Source organism: Eubalaena glacialis, chromosome 19, assembly GCF_028564815.1.
Source record: "Eubalaena glacialis isolate mEubGla1 chromosome 19, mEubGla1.1.hap2.+ XY, whole genome shotgun sequence".
NCBI lineage: Eukaryota > Metazoa > Chordata > Mammalia > Artiodactyla > Balaenidae > Eubalaena > Eubalaena glacialis.
In genome coordinates, this window is record NC_083734.1 from 14,194,087 (window position 1) to 14,208,767 (window position 14,681).

General features: G+C 43.5%; 1 protein-coding gene across 2 annotated transcripts in view; it reads right to left on the reverse strand.

Annotated features, from left to right (window-relative positions):
* Nucleotides 1–3,649: 3,649 nt before the first annotated feature.
* RPA1 (replication protein A1) overlaps nucleotides 3,650–14,681 on the reverse strand; it is a 52,511-nt gene continuing 41,479 nt past the window's right edge. For both annotated transcript variants that reach the window (XM_061174850.1, XM_061174851.1), the window contains 5 exons: nucleotides 11,950–12,082; nucleotides 9,801–9,977; nucleotides 9,161–9,268; nucleotides 6,273–6,359; nucleotides 3,650–4,665 (listed from right to left, as the gene is read on the reverse strand). In XM_061174850.1, the coding sequence (XP_061030833.1) occupies nucleotides 4,558–4,665; nucleotides 6,273–6,359; nucleotides 9,161–9,268; nucleotides 9,801–9,977; nucleotides 11,950–12,082 (613 nt within the window). In that variant the 3' untranslated portion in view covers nucleotides 3,650–4,557. The remainder of the gene's footprint in view (nucleotides 4,666–6,272; nucleotides 6,360–9,160; nucleotides 9,269–9,800; nucleotides 9,978–11,949; nucleotides 12,083–14,681) is intronic.

The following is a 14,681-nucleotide window of genomic DNA, read 5'->3' on the forward strand; positions in this document are numbered from 1 at the left end:
CAATTTGTGAGTCTCAAATCAACCAATTCTTTGTGAACTCTTTTCTGATGACTCCAGTCTCCAGTGATCTCTCCATTTACTGAATTTTAATTTGAGTTGTGATATTTCTACTTAGCCCCAAGCCTTGCTCCAAATAGACTGCAGTTCTTGGGGACAAGGTTATCTTGATTTTTTTTTTTTGGCTGCACTGGGTCTTCGTTGCTACACGTGGGCTTTCTCTAGTTGCGGGGAGTGGGGGCTACTCTTCATTGCGGTGCGTGGGCTTCTCATCGCGGTGGCTTCTCTTGTTGCGGAGCACGGGCTGTCGGCACACAGGCTCAGTAGTCGTGGCTCGCGAGCTCTACAGTGCAGGCTCAGTAATTGTGGCGCACGGGCTTAGCTGCTCTGCAGCATGTGGTATCTTCCCGGACCAGGGATTGAACCCATGTCCCCTGCATTGGCAGGAGGATTCTTAACCACTGCGCCACCAGGGAAGTCCCGGTTATCTTGATTTAAAGTCATCTAGGGGAATTCCCTGGCGGTCCAGTGGTTAGGACTCCGTACGTTCACTGCTGAGGGCATGAGTTCAATACCTGGTTGTGGAACTAGGATCCCGCAAGCTGTGCAGTGTGGCCAAAAAACAAACCAACCAACAAAATTAGTCACCTAGAGAGAGGGTGGCACAGGTGGTCAATGAAGACAGGTGTTACATACTTTTATCAGTGACTTGAAACCTCCATCGCAAATGTAATGAAAAGATTTTTAATAATCATTCATTAATAGCTTTAGATAAAGAATCAGGTTGATTTATAAAGCAAGTCAGATGTGTTCAAGAGGCCATTTCTAGCAGAAAACAAGAGGATCCAAGCCTCCTCTCGCAGCCACAACCCCGTCCATATGGTAGTTAGAATGAAGCCACCGGTGGCTCTGGGCCTTCCTTGCGCCTCTCCTTCCTGGTCTTCTACCTGCTGTTGCCCCGGGGGATTCTAGTGCCTGCTCAAATCATCTGCCAGCCCTTGAGGGTCAGAGGAGCTCTCACTGGACTGAGGCAAAGAAAGCACAGAGAAACGTACAGAACAAGAAGCGATGGCACACATTTTCACAGTGCAACAAAGGATAATGCTTCTGCCTATCAAAATCTGAGTTTATAATAATGGTTAGGAAGCATGTGTACGTCTAAACTAATACAATGTTATAGGCCAATTATATCTCAATAAAAATAAAATTTAAAAAGCTAGAAAATATACATATCCAGTAGGTGAATTGGCTCAATAAATTTACACGTTCATATAGGCAAATACTAATTAAAATTATGCAGATCTAAAAAAAATAACGCAGATCTATTTTTACTGAAGTAGGAAAGAGGTCCATCCTTTAGTGCTAGGAGCAAAGTGTTACAGAATAATATGCATAATATCATCCCATTTTTAAGTTAAAACTATATACACATACAAGCATAGAGAAAAGTAGTCAGCTATACAAGCAGTTATTGCTGATTGGTGGGACAATTTTGTTTTTTGTTTTTTCTTGTCTGTAGGTTACTTTTCTACGATGAACATGGATTACTTGTGTTAAGAAGTAATCAATGGTCCTAACAGTACCCATTCTTTTCCTTTTTTTCCTTGACATTAACAATACTTATCAGCTTAATAATAAAACATGCTCAGTTGAGTTTTTTTTCCAAAACAATGAAAATTAAACATCTAAAGTCTTTTTTGAGGGAAAAAATGACTTCCCAAAAGTGTTTCTGAAAGCCAGAACTCTACCAGCAGAGTGGATTATAAAACTAAGAGCTAACAAACCGCATAAAAAGGGGAGGGGGAGAACGAGGGAGGAAATCCTCTCTTTGAGATAAGGAAACAATCAATTTACTGGGGGGAGAAGTGGCTTTCTAACAAGTGACAAGGAAAGGAGATGGAACAGTTTCATTTTCTATAAATAAAACCTCAGAAGGCATATTGCCAAAGAAACACATCAATATATAAACCTTTATATACTGGGCCACCAAACTTCACTTTTAGACAGTATATTAATTATATAGTCAATAACCATGGGTTTCATTAGTGTATTAAACACCACGATCGATGTTATTTATACTTTTCAAAGACAGGCCACTCAGGAAAAAAATGTCGGGGAGGGGAAGTTTTCGACCCTGCAGTTCAAAAAGTCAGCACAAGCACGCTGGAGATAAGCAAGGCTTTAATGGAAAGCATAAAACACTGAAAATATGGACAGAAATCAGATTATTACCCTTTTTTTTCCCCCCCTGCCTCCTTCACAATGAGACTGGAGGGAATTCAAGAGCCATTTAAAATAAAGGTGAAATGATTAGATTTTTTCCTAATTGCCTAACGCTGATGTCATGGTGTACGCAAAATAAATATTGATCTCTAAGTGAAAGATGAGAAATAGAACACGAACAGCCTTTCGAGGTAAACTATCTCCAAGAGAATTCTAAGAACTGTGGGCCAGAATCTATTTAGGCAACCCTTAGGGACCTGAAGCTCTTAAAAGCATAACAGTGGAGCCAATATCTGATGCTCCGTTACTGGTGATTTGATTTTTAGTAGGGAAATCTGCTAAACATCCTCCCTTGAGGGAGCCGCCCTATCTCAGAACATCCCCTGTGGACTTCTAATTGCATCTGCGTAGACGTACTCGTCTCACCGCGTGGGCATCAAGAACGCGTGGCGGCTGGTACAATGTTCCAGAGACGCATCAGGGTTGCACTGTTGGTCAGTGCTCTTCACGGGGTGGAAGCCGTGATGGGGAAAGAAGGCAATGCTGGGAGCAGCGGATATAAAAGACTCATTACCGGACTGAAAGCTAGATTGCCACTTCTAACCCACAATTTGTCAATCCACCAGAGTGCTGAAGAGTATAATTTTCTAGTCAGCGCTTTACACGCCAGGTCAGACAGAAAGGAGCTTCCATAAAAATCGTTGAGGCCTCGGCCAAAGAATCAAGTGCAGCCCAGTGGCCATCTTCTGCGACTAGAATGTGCTCAATTAGTGGGCCTGAGAAAGGGCTGCTCTATGTTCTGGGAAATGGGAGTCACCCTGCCTAGCGCCGGCTGGTTCCTCCCGAAAGAGGACAGCTAAGGATGACACAGACAGGACGTGATCACTGCCCGCCTCCACCAAGGGCCTCCACGTGCCCCACTTGCCCAGATTAAAAACCAGGGCCTGGTGCTGCACGAAGACTGCGACGCTGCCTAGATGCTTGGAGAGAGGTGCGCAGCAAATGCCAAGCGGTGGGCTGCAGCAAGCAGATAGGTAATTAATATGATTAGGAACACAGAGAGGAGGCATGCTCTTGCCGACTGAAAAGCCCAGTAGCATAATTATTGTTTTCTTACCAGCTCACTGTCTGTTCACATTTCAAAGCCTGGCTGGTGTTAAGACTGCTGTGTAAACATCAATAAAATCCCAAAGTGCCAGATCATCAGCATTCCAGGGCACAATGGCTCTTTGTTTTTGGTATTTTCATTCTTTTAAAGATTGCATTTCAGGGTTGCAAACATTAGGAAGAATCATCTCCATGCTTTGGACTAATCTTCGAGTTTGTAATGAGTTAACATCTCCCCCCAGTGAACATTTATTATGAAGGCTAATTAATTGCTTTCCAGTTACAAGAGCCCTTTGCATTCAAAGAAAGTAGGATTCACAAGCAGAGAATATACTGTTTATTAAACAAAGCAATGGAAACAAAGGGCTTCTCCTTTCAAAATCCCTTCTATTTAACATAGCTTTAATCAAGAAAAGAAACATACAAATGCAAGAAATATGTACAGGTGGAAAAGGCATACCAACCAAAATGCAACATTAACGGAAGGGAAAACTAAAGCAGTGCTCTGTAGTTGCCTGGATGTCCCTAGGGGACAGCAAGTCAATGCTTATCAGCCTTCCTCAGAAGAGACAATTTTGATTAATATCAGACCCATCTGACTCAGTCCATTAGACCCTGAAGGAAGGATATTTTCAGATAGAAAAGATATGACTTTGATTAATAATTCTACCCTATTGCCATTCCAAGCATTAACAACTATGTGGCACCTCTGGAAAGAGAGCCTTTGAATTCTAGGAAGACACGCCTACTAAAACACCCAGGTTCCGCTGCACAATCACTCCTCGGCTCTCCCTCCCGAGAAGGGACCCGAGTCCTGGAGGTGTCACCACTGGAGAAGTGGAAACCCTACTTACATAATTTATTTCACTGTCTGCAGATTTCGGGTCAGTTACTCATGACATAATTCCTGGTTGAAGATAATGAAATCTTAATAAAACTGACAAAAGCCTAAAGACAGAGGGAGTGACTGGTACTACACTCCCCGCCAGCTGACTCCGAGGTCTGACACGGTTTACACCACAGCCCTCCGAGCGTATTTCCCTTTGCTGCCAGTGGGTTCCCAGATGCGCACAAGAGGCAATGGCTTAGCCCCCCACAGAGAAGCACTCTGCACCGTGCAGCTAACGCGGAGTCGTCAGGCGGGGGGGGCGGCGGGGGGAGGTCAGGGGGCGGGGGTCAGTTCGCTTTAGCCCTCTGTCTACAAACTCCTGCCCCGTCAGCAGGCTCGGCTCACATCGCCGCGGCATTTCTCCTGATGCTCGTGATCAACCTTCTGCCATATTCTCTGTAGTCCACGGGCTTCACGTCCATCACAGTGGCCTTAATTCGAGACTCATCCTTTGAAAAGAGAAAAGCGATTTGTGAACGGAGGAAAGCCTGTGGCCATGGGGCAATGGTTTCAATGATCCCAGCAGGAGAAATCACAAAGACTCGCTGGGTTCAGAGTTCTGTCATTCCGATAAAGAAACAATGATGGTGAGAGCCCAGGGCAGAGTTTCTGGGGCCGGGAGAGTGGACAAAGGCCTCCCTTCGATACAGACCCCTTTCACCTGTCCCTCGTGCTCCCAAACGCTCAGGAGCCTAGACTCCAAGTGCGATGGACCTTACAGGGCTCATGAAGTTCAATTTATTCGCTTTACAGAGGGGGAAACAGGAGCCCAGAGAAGACAGTGACTTCCTAAAGCCACACAGCTGGCTCTGAAAGCAGGGACTGTGGGGAGAGGAGAAGCACCCGCGGCAGAGGAGGGAGGCCTGCCGTGGGCCCACCTCAGCCCTGAGAGAGGCGACCTCGCTGCCCTTCACCTCCCCTGTCCACACCACTCAGGGACCGAGCGACACTTCCATCCCTCCCTCCCGACACCACCCTGACATCGTATCACTGACATCTGGAGTCCCTGTCTCATTTAACGCTCACAAAACCAAGCACAGCTATCAGCAGGTATTAGGGTTAAGGTCTGACAATAAAACAGAACGAGTAAACCCTGAGGCAAGCAGAGAAGTTTTCTGAATTCTCTCCCCTCGCCGGTTCACCAGGTTGGACGTTGCCTGCAGAGGCAGAACAGGGTGAGGCCAGCTCAGGGGCTCACACGCTACAGTGTGCTCTGTACTGACTAAACCCAGTCGTATTTCTAAGCACGGCTGAGAGCAAAGCTCTGAGGTTGGACTGCCTGTGTGCCATTATTAGCTCTGCCACTTGCTAGCATATGAATTTAGGCAAGTTACTCACTCTCCGTATGCCTACATTTTTTTGCTGGTGAAAACGGGGCTAACAATAGTTTCTACACATAGGGTTACTGCCAGGATGAAGTGAGACAATGTATGTAAAGAGTGTAGAACAGTATCTGGCAGATAGTAAGTACTCAATAAAGGCTGTTTCATCATGACTTTACAACCGTATGATGTTATGAGCAATTTAAGGAATTTTCAAGGTAATTTTAACTATGTATGGTCTTTGTTTCACATACTGACTTTAGAACCCAAACCATGTGGAAGATGTGAGTCCATTTTGTTGGGACACAAACCAAAAAACCCCAGGTTTTAACTGAAAAGGCCACACAGCGGGACTTCCCTGGAGGTCCAGTGGTTAAGACTCCGCACTCCCAATGCAGGGGGTACAGGTTTGATCCCTGGGGAAACTAAGATCTGGCTTGCCGCATGGCACAGCCAAAAAAAAAAAAAAGGCCACACAGCATTTTTTTCTCTGGATGTTGACACTGGACGAGACCCTTAACCTCTCTTTAAGTCTGTTTCCTCATCTGAAAACAGGATGATGCTTGGTACCCCAGTGCTGGGAAGATTCAATGAGTAATAAATGCAGGGTGCTTAGTGTTGGGTCTGGAACACAGTAAGCAAGGAACTGACAGTTAACACTATAATGTTGCTGGGGGTGACAAACAGCAGTTCCCCACTGCTAACCCTCCTGCACCTTGGGTGATGTTACTTACATTGTAGGTCTCCAATTTGACCCTGATCCTGAATGTAAAAGATCTAAAGTTGGCATTCTGGAAAACTTCCTCAAATGCTTGTTCGTTCTGCAAAAACAAACGTAAAACTGTAGGCATGGAAACTACCAGACCATCTGAAAATGTTCGTAAGATCTCTGAAAAGACTTTGAGGAAAATCCTTGAGAAAATGATCAGCCCCAGTGGTTTAAAATTTCTTAGGAATGACTAAGGTGACATTTCATCACATAAAACTGTTTAGGTAGAATTTTATTAAAAATTGAAATGCTCCACCTAGAGTACTCAAATTCATAGGGACGGAAAGTGGAATGATGGCTGCCAGGGGCAGTGGAGAGTTAGTGTTTAATGGGTCCAGAGTTGCAGCTTAGGAGGATGAAAAAGTTCTCGAGCTTGATGACGGTGATGGTTGCGCAACAATGTGAATGTATTTAATGCCACCGAACTTACACTTAAAAATGGTTAAAATGGTAAATTTTATGTATATTTTACCACAATAAAAAAAACTGAAACACTCTTAGGAAACACATTTCTAAACTTTAAAAGTCTGTGATGGAATAGATCTGAGGCTCGCATCTTCATCACAAATTAAGAATGGGAGGACACACTCAGAAAAAAGTTCAAGTTGTCATATGCATTATTTCAGCCTCTGGATTTACAGCTATGGATTTGGTGAGGAAGACAGGAAAAGTAGGCAAGGGTTAGGGAAAAAGTTTAAAAACGATACTCCTCTCTCCCTCTTTCTCTGGCCCCTCAAATACTATTTGATTAAGCTTCTGAATTAAAAAAAAAAAGTCTGGTAAACAGAGAGGGATCAGAGAAAGCATTTTATATAAATATGCATAAAATAAATGTACAGGAACTTTTTAAAAAACAGTTCTTTGCAAGCCACTTGCAACATGAAAATAGCTTTATTATATATAGAACTGTTTTGTGTAAAGGTTACTACACACACAAAGTCCTCAGGCTTTCGGGTATGTAAATAAAACAATGTGTTAAACCTTCAGAAAATCATACCAGCTGCCATCATTCTTTCAAGATCAGTGAAAGCATGGAGCGCATACTCCGAGAATATCATGGTTCCTGAGGAAAGAGTTTCTATATGTCCTCATTCACTGGCAATGAAACCAGCCAAATGTAATAAGCTCATAAAAAATCCTGAAAGGCTGCCTCGAGCCTTAAAATCTGATATGAAAATAGAGGACCAGGCAAAACAGATAAAAGATACCATCATACTTTAAAGTCAATTCCAGTTATTTCTGTAAAAGGGTTTGTTGGGATTATTTTTAGAGAGCTCATGGACAATTTCAAAGAGACACAGGGGCAGAGCTAAACGGACAGAAGAGAAGACAGAAAAGAAAAACACACACACACCAAAACAAATGACAAATCCTTTTTTTGTTAGTGGCTTTTATAAGTATCCTAACCGATTTGGAGGAAAACAGGGGAAAAAAATCTACAGATAGATGCTAATTTGTGTGGCCCAGAAAATATAGCTTTTATTGGTCTTTACATGTTTTATCTGAGCAAGTACCTTTCTTAAGTTTAGGATAATTAGTAATCTATTCCCTGAATTAAATAAAACTAATATGTGGGACTTCCCTGGTGGCGCAGTGGTTGGGAGTCCGCCTGCCAATGCAGGGGACACGGGTTCGAGCCCTGGTCCAGGAGGATCCCATATGCTGCAGAGCGGCTGGGCCCATGTGCCACAACTACTGAGCCTGTGCTCTGGAGCCCGTGAGCCACAACTACTGAGCCCGCGTGCTGCAACTACTGAAGCCCGCGCACCTAGAGCCCGTGCTCCGCAACAAGAGAGGCCGCCACAGTGAGAGGCCCGCGCACCACGATGAGGGGTGGCGCCCGCTTGCCGCAACTGGAGAAAGCCCACACACAGCAGCGAAGACCCAACGCAGCCAAAAAATTAATAAATTAATAAATAAATAAATTTTAAAAAGAAACTAATATGTGAAAATACTAACTTATAAAAATGAAATGGAGAAAGTTATCTTATGAAAGAAAGTTACTTCGTAAGAATTCCATCTGACAACATGAAATAAGCAAGTACCTTATACGTGAATTTAAACCAGGATTTGACTCAACTTTTCAGAAAACTGTTTATTACATTAAAAAGGCACATCTGGAATGGATAAAGATGTGGTACATATACACAATGGAATACTACTCAGCCATAAAAGAAGAATGAAATAATGCCACTTGCAGCAACATGGATGCAACTAGAGATTATCATACTAAATAAGTCAGAAAAAGAAAGACAAATACCATACATGTGGAATCTAAAATATCACACAAATGAACCTATCTACAAAGCAGAAACAGACTCACAGACATAGAGAACAGACTTGTGGTTGCCAAGGTGGGGAGAGGGATGGACTGGGAGTTTGGGGTTAGTAGATGTAAACTATTACATTTAGAATGGATAACAAGGTCTTACTGTAGCACAGGGAACTATTCAATGTCCCGGGATAAACCATAATGGATAAACCATAATGGACTTAAAGTCCAACACAGACTCAAAAAAAAAGGCACATCTGTACTTCAGCTTATTTCAGAAGACACCTTCCAGATCTCAAGTGATTGCAGGCACACCAACTCTTGGTATGCTAACAGTAACAGGAGAAAAAAATGCTGGAAAGTGCTGTTTTTAAAGCATTTTATATACACTACTTCATGCCTCATTGTTAGCACATCCAAGGTGGACACAATTAGACAGAATCGGATGAGCTCTCAAATAATCATCAGTGAGAAACTATACAACACCCAAAAGCAACAAACCAAAAAATATTAAAGAGCAAAAAATGGGTAAGTGTTACAGCATGGGAACTATTACAGTAATAATACAAGACGCAGCTGACCTTCTCTTTTAACTCTCCAAGATAAGCAGTGCTTTGTCCAAGGATGGCCTCTGCAGACTCCTGGAAACATGTGACCCACTGATTCTCTTGAAAATCAGCAATATTTACCTAAAAAACACAACTCTACGTTATTTCAGCAAAGAAATAATAAAAGGAAGACACACTAAGGAGACTGGGAGATTAACTTTTCCTACTCATTAAAATAATTTCTAGGGAAAAAACCCATTTCCACTATATATGCCATATTCTTTCCAAAGAATGTAAAAAGCATCCAAGAAAGAAGTCCAAAATGTAAGTCTGGATCACAGCAGGAACACGATGTGGTGTGGATGTGTGATTTCAGATCTCAGTGGAGATACAGCCCAGCTAAACTCTCCTTCAGACACAGAATCTGGGCACACTGGACTCAGTGGCCCTCCAGCCACAATGGCCTTTGGACTAAAGGTTTTGAACAAGCCACCGAAGTCCTCTGCATTTTAAATTGTACATCCTTCAGTCACCAGGAGGCACTCCATAAGACAGCTCTCAGTCACTGCTGGCATCCCAGACAATTTGAAAGCACGAACTAAGAGACAGTGCCAGGCACGTGGTAGGGACTCAAGAAACACCACAGTGGTCCTCATCCACCCATTCTACTTACTGACAGGATCATGCGGTACTTGAAATTGGGAAATTCACTGTCACACTTCTCGCAGCGGTACAATCCATTCTGTTGATCAATCACTTTCTTATTGCAGTCCTGAGTTGGGCAGGCCTGGTACATACAGTTCTCTTTGCGAAGATACACCACTGTCGCCACAGAGCTAAAATAGTCGGGCTTCAGGAGAAAAGAGTGACATGAGACACAGAACACAGGCCTATGTTCAGGACTGGACTTGCCCTTACACATGAGGAGTAAGTGTTTACATATTCTAATTCTCATGATCACAATGTGATTACTGGGAATAATTCATTCTACAGTTCTAGAAGTCACTTGTGCTGATTATAAAACCCATGAAGGTAATAAACCAAGTTATAAAGCATATTATTCCTTAACAGTAAAAGAATTAATTCTAAATTAGACTAAATTAATTAAAACTGAAACAGATTATATGAAAGACAAAGACTTGTTCCTCCTGTTCCTCTGACCCTCCAAAGGTAACAGAACCAGGAAATACAGAGGAATGCAGTAAAATCTAGCACAGTTATGTTCAACCATTCCTCCCACATTAAAAACAACAGCAATGATTTCTAGCGTCTAGATTCAACTTTATCTCTATTTGGCCAGGTGTCAGCAAGCTTTTTCTGTAAAGAGCTAGATAGTAACTAATTCAGGCTTTACAAGCCACGGGGTCACAGTCTTTGTTGCAGCCACTCACCCTGCTGCTGTGGTGCAAGATCGTCCACAGACAGCATGGAGATGAGAGCGGGTGGCTGGTTTCAGTGCACTTGTATTTACAACAGGCAGCAGGCTGGATATGGCCCGTGGGCCTGTTTGTGAACCCCTGGTCTAAGTCATCAAATTTAGAATGCAAAAAGACTGAACAAGTGTCTTCAAAGTGGAGACGTCACTGATAAGTAAGTGTAGCAAGGGCCAAGTCATGTGCATGGGCTTTATGTTGTTATTTGCTTTGCTTTTTAACTCTCATGGAAAGGATACGGGATGAATAATTTTGGGGGGCAAGCAGTTCCCTCTGGGTGTACTCAATTCAGGGCCAGGTCAGCAGCCTCTGGGGCTTCCTGATGTTTCAGAACAGAAGAGGCAAAACAATACAGTGGATGTTTAAGGAGCTCGGGCAAATCCTCACTCTAAAAGGCCCTAGAGAAGGGGAGTCTCTGAGGAGAATGCCTGAAGGGTGTTTCTGTATTTCCAGGTAAAGTCCAGATTCAAAGTATGACTTGAAAGTTTGGGTGCAAACAGGTACTCTCTAGGCCTGATTTCTTGTTACATACTGTCTACCCCTAGATCTAAGAAAGAAACTGGTTGACAAGAGACACAGATCTGTCCAATGTTTCATTCTCAGGATGCTGTATAACAGCATTATGAATTGCAGTCATTGACAATGATGAATAAGAGAGTATAGCGAAATGAGACAGTAAGGAATAAAAACTATATTGTGTAATATGAAAATAATAAAGCAGGAATTACTGGTTTGGGGAGCATAAAGGAGAAATAAATGATTTAAATATTGAACTGCTGATAGAATACAGGTTTAGATTAAGATGGGAGGAGGGTCATTAAATACAAACATTGAAAGGGAAGTTGCAAATAAAGTCAAATACCAGAGCCATTCTTGTCAGAGAATACCAGCAGCGCTCAGCCCACGAGACGTTAATATTCTACAGCCAGTGAGGGCACATGTGAACCGCCCGATGTCTGACGCTGAGACTGACTAATGCTCGCTGTGAGCTATAATGTCAAAAGCCACCTTCTTGGTATACGGGCATTTCAGTTTGCAGGAACAATCAGAGGAAAGAAATATGGACCCGAAGGCAGTTCATAAAATACACAACCTGATTACTACCACTTCGCTAAGATCCCTCTGAGAACTACACAACTCTCTAAGTCAAAGCTTGAACATCTTTCTGCCTCAACCTACCTGAGGGATGTAACATACTCCTATCAGAAAGCACAGCTCCTTCATTCTGGCTGGGATCCTCAACCATCACGCCATGCTCTGGGCAGAGCCCCAGGTAAGACTCATAGCTCTGAATTAAGGTCTAACAGCTGGTACCAGAACTGGGATCTGAAAACTATTGTCTCGCACATTTTTACATGCTTTTGTGAAGAAAGTTAGGAATGCAGATACCTTGTCACCTTGGCCCAGGTTCTCTGATTTAACCTCATATAAAGTTTTCCAGTTGGTGTTGCTCCCTCCTATTCCTCCACTCTTTAGATCAGAGATGGAAACGCCAGCTAAGGCTTGTCCTTCCGAGTCAAACCTGAAAAACAAAGAATAACAGGCACTATATATGCTTATGGAATATGATACTTGCTCCTACATGCTATATACGGGCTATCCACTCCCCATCCAACTTCTTTCTTTTCTTTCTTTTTTTTTTTTTGGCTGCGCTGGGTCTTCGTTGCACGGGCTTTCTCTAGTTGCGGTGAGTGCGGGCTACTCTTCGTTGCAGTATGTGGGCTTCTTATTGTGGTGGCTTCTCTTGTTGCGGAGCACGGGTTCTAGGTGTGCGGGCTGCAGTAGTTGTGGCACGCGGGCTTCAGTAGTTGTGGCACGCAGGCTCAGCAGTTGTGGCACGCAGGCTCAGCAGTTGTGGCTCATGGTCTCTAGAGCAGCCTCAGTAGTTGTGGCGCATGGGCTTAGTTGCTCCACGGCATGTGGGATCTTCCCGGACCAGGGCTCGAACCCGCGTCCTCTGCATTGGCAGGCGGATTCTTAACCACTGCGCCACCAGGGGAGCCCCCTCACCCAACTTTCATAGGTCATGGCCAAGTGAGCTGATGGTAGTATCTTCCTCATTGTATCTTAAGTCTACTGAAGAAATGGAATGACCCTTTTTTATCTCAATTGCTTTGATGCCCCCCAGTGGTCAAGAAAGACAGTGCCCAACTACCACAGAAACTTTTCTTAAATGAGCCTTGCATATCAACGCTGGCCAGAGGGCCCAAGGCCTAAAAACAGTAACCCAGAAAGTCAACAACAAAAAAAGCAACAGTGGAGAGCTGTGGTATAGTTCTTTGGGCTACTGATGCTCATTCTTGCTCAGCAGCTGCATTTTTATCATCACTGAAATGTACCAGGATAGAAGGGGACAGTTGACATATTTTAACAGGGTAGCAAAAAGTGTTCCCATGGTGAAAGATCTTTTAAGCCTGGTATAATGTCAAAAGATTATATGATTCAAAGTAATTTATTAGAAAGTATTTATCTGTTTCCTTGTAGATTTACCTTCTTAGCAAGATTTTACTCATGCCAATATATATACATATATATATATATACACACACACACACACACATATATATATATTTTTTAAGTTATTTTCTTTTTTTAATTTTGTTTTTGGCTGTGTTGGGTCTTTGTTGCTGCACGGGGGCTTTCTCTAGTTGCAGCGAGCGGGGGCTACTCTTTGTTGTGGTGCACGGGCTTCTCATTGCTGTGGCTTCTCCTTTTGCAGAGCACAGGCTCTAGGCGCACAGGCTTCAGTAGTTGTGGCACGTGGGCTCAGTAGTTGTGGCTCGTGGGCTCTAGAGTGCAGGCTCAGCAGTTGCGGCGCACGGGCTTAGTTGCTCCGCGGCATGTGGGATCTTCCTGGACCAGAGATCGAACCCACGTCCCCTGCATTGGAAGGCGGATTCTTAACCACTGGGCGCGCCACCAGGGAAGTCCCATTTATGCCGTTATTAAAGTTGAAATTAATTTACGTTAAATTATTATAAAATTGATTACATTTCTTGATCACATATCAGCTAATATGAATGAAAGGGGGCCCGAGAGGAAGTGTCTCAGAAACATACTTGTGGCAGGGAAGAGTCAGTCTGAGATTAAAAACATGCCAATGTCACCCAAAAGGAGGATGACTAGAAGTAACCACATACAGAACAGGCTCCTTAAAAAGAGAGCGTGGAATGCTAATGGAGCTAATGGATGCTGCCCTAAGCTGCAGACAATTGCCTTTTTGTTCTGTCAGATCAGCGGCTAAATCTGTCACAGAGGCACAGCAAGGTCCATAAATCTGTTTCACCACAACTAGCTACATGAGTTTACGGTTTCAAAAACTCAATGGAGACATTTGCCACCGAAGACAGCTATCCGGAGTCAACAGAGCAAGGAGAGAGGCAGCCCTTCTTACAGTAAAAACTCTACATCGTTGCAACCAAGATCTAAACATCTCCAGTCCTTGCCTAGGTGGGACGTGTACACTGAGCTTCTCTTTGATCAATGCCAAGTTCTTTTATTCTAGAGGCAGCCATGTCTTTTTATGTTGACTGGGATCACAGTTATCGACAAGTAAAATATGAAGACCTTAATGTGGGCACGCAATTAAACTGGGGTCGAGCTCCAGAGCCTGAAAGGAAATCAAGCAATAAGAACAAACCAAAGCTGTGATTACGTCTGGTCAGGTTATTAACGAATGGGCCTTCCCTTATAATGCAATGCCAGCTACGAGAAGAGTTAAATACAGATCCACAGGGACCCCATGCACAAGGCTGGCTTAAGTGACATGGTCATGCCCGTAGATATTTCATGAAACTATTCAAATACTAGTGCAACTGGTTCACATGAGGCTCAAACGAAAGTGGGGAGTATGTAATATGAGCTAATTCCTTAGTCACTCAAACCCTAAGACTCCCCCCTGTGACCGTAGCTACACAAATTATTTAAGCTCAAGCTAGTTCCAGGGCTTTCCCTGACCACATCAATGCTTGCATACCATGCTTCAGTTTGAAGTGCTCTTTTAAGGCAGAGTTTTAACACCCTAAACAGCTAGACATAGCGAGGAGATCTTAGTAGGCTCTCCTCATCCCCCGAGCGCTCCATGAATAACAACGCGACGCCCACAAAGGCCCATTGTGCCC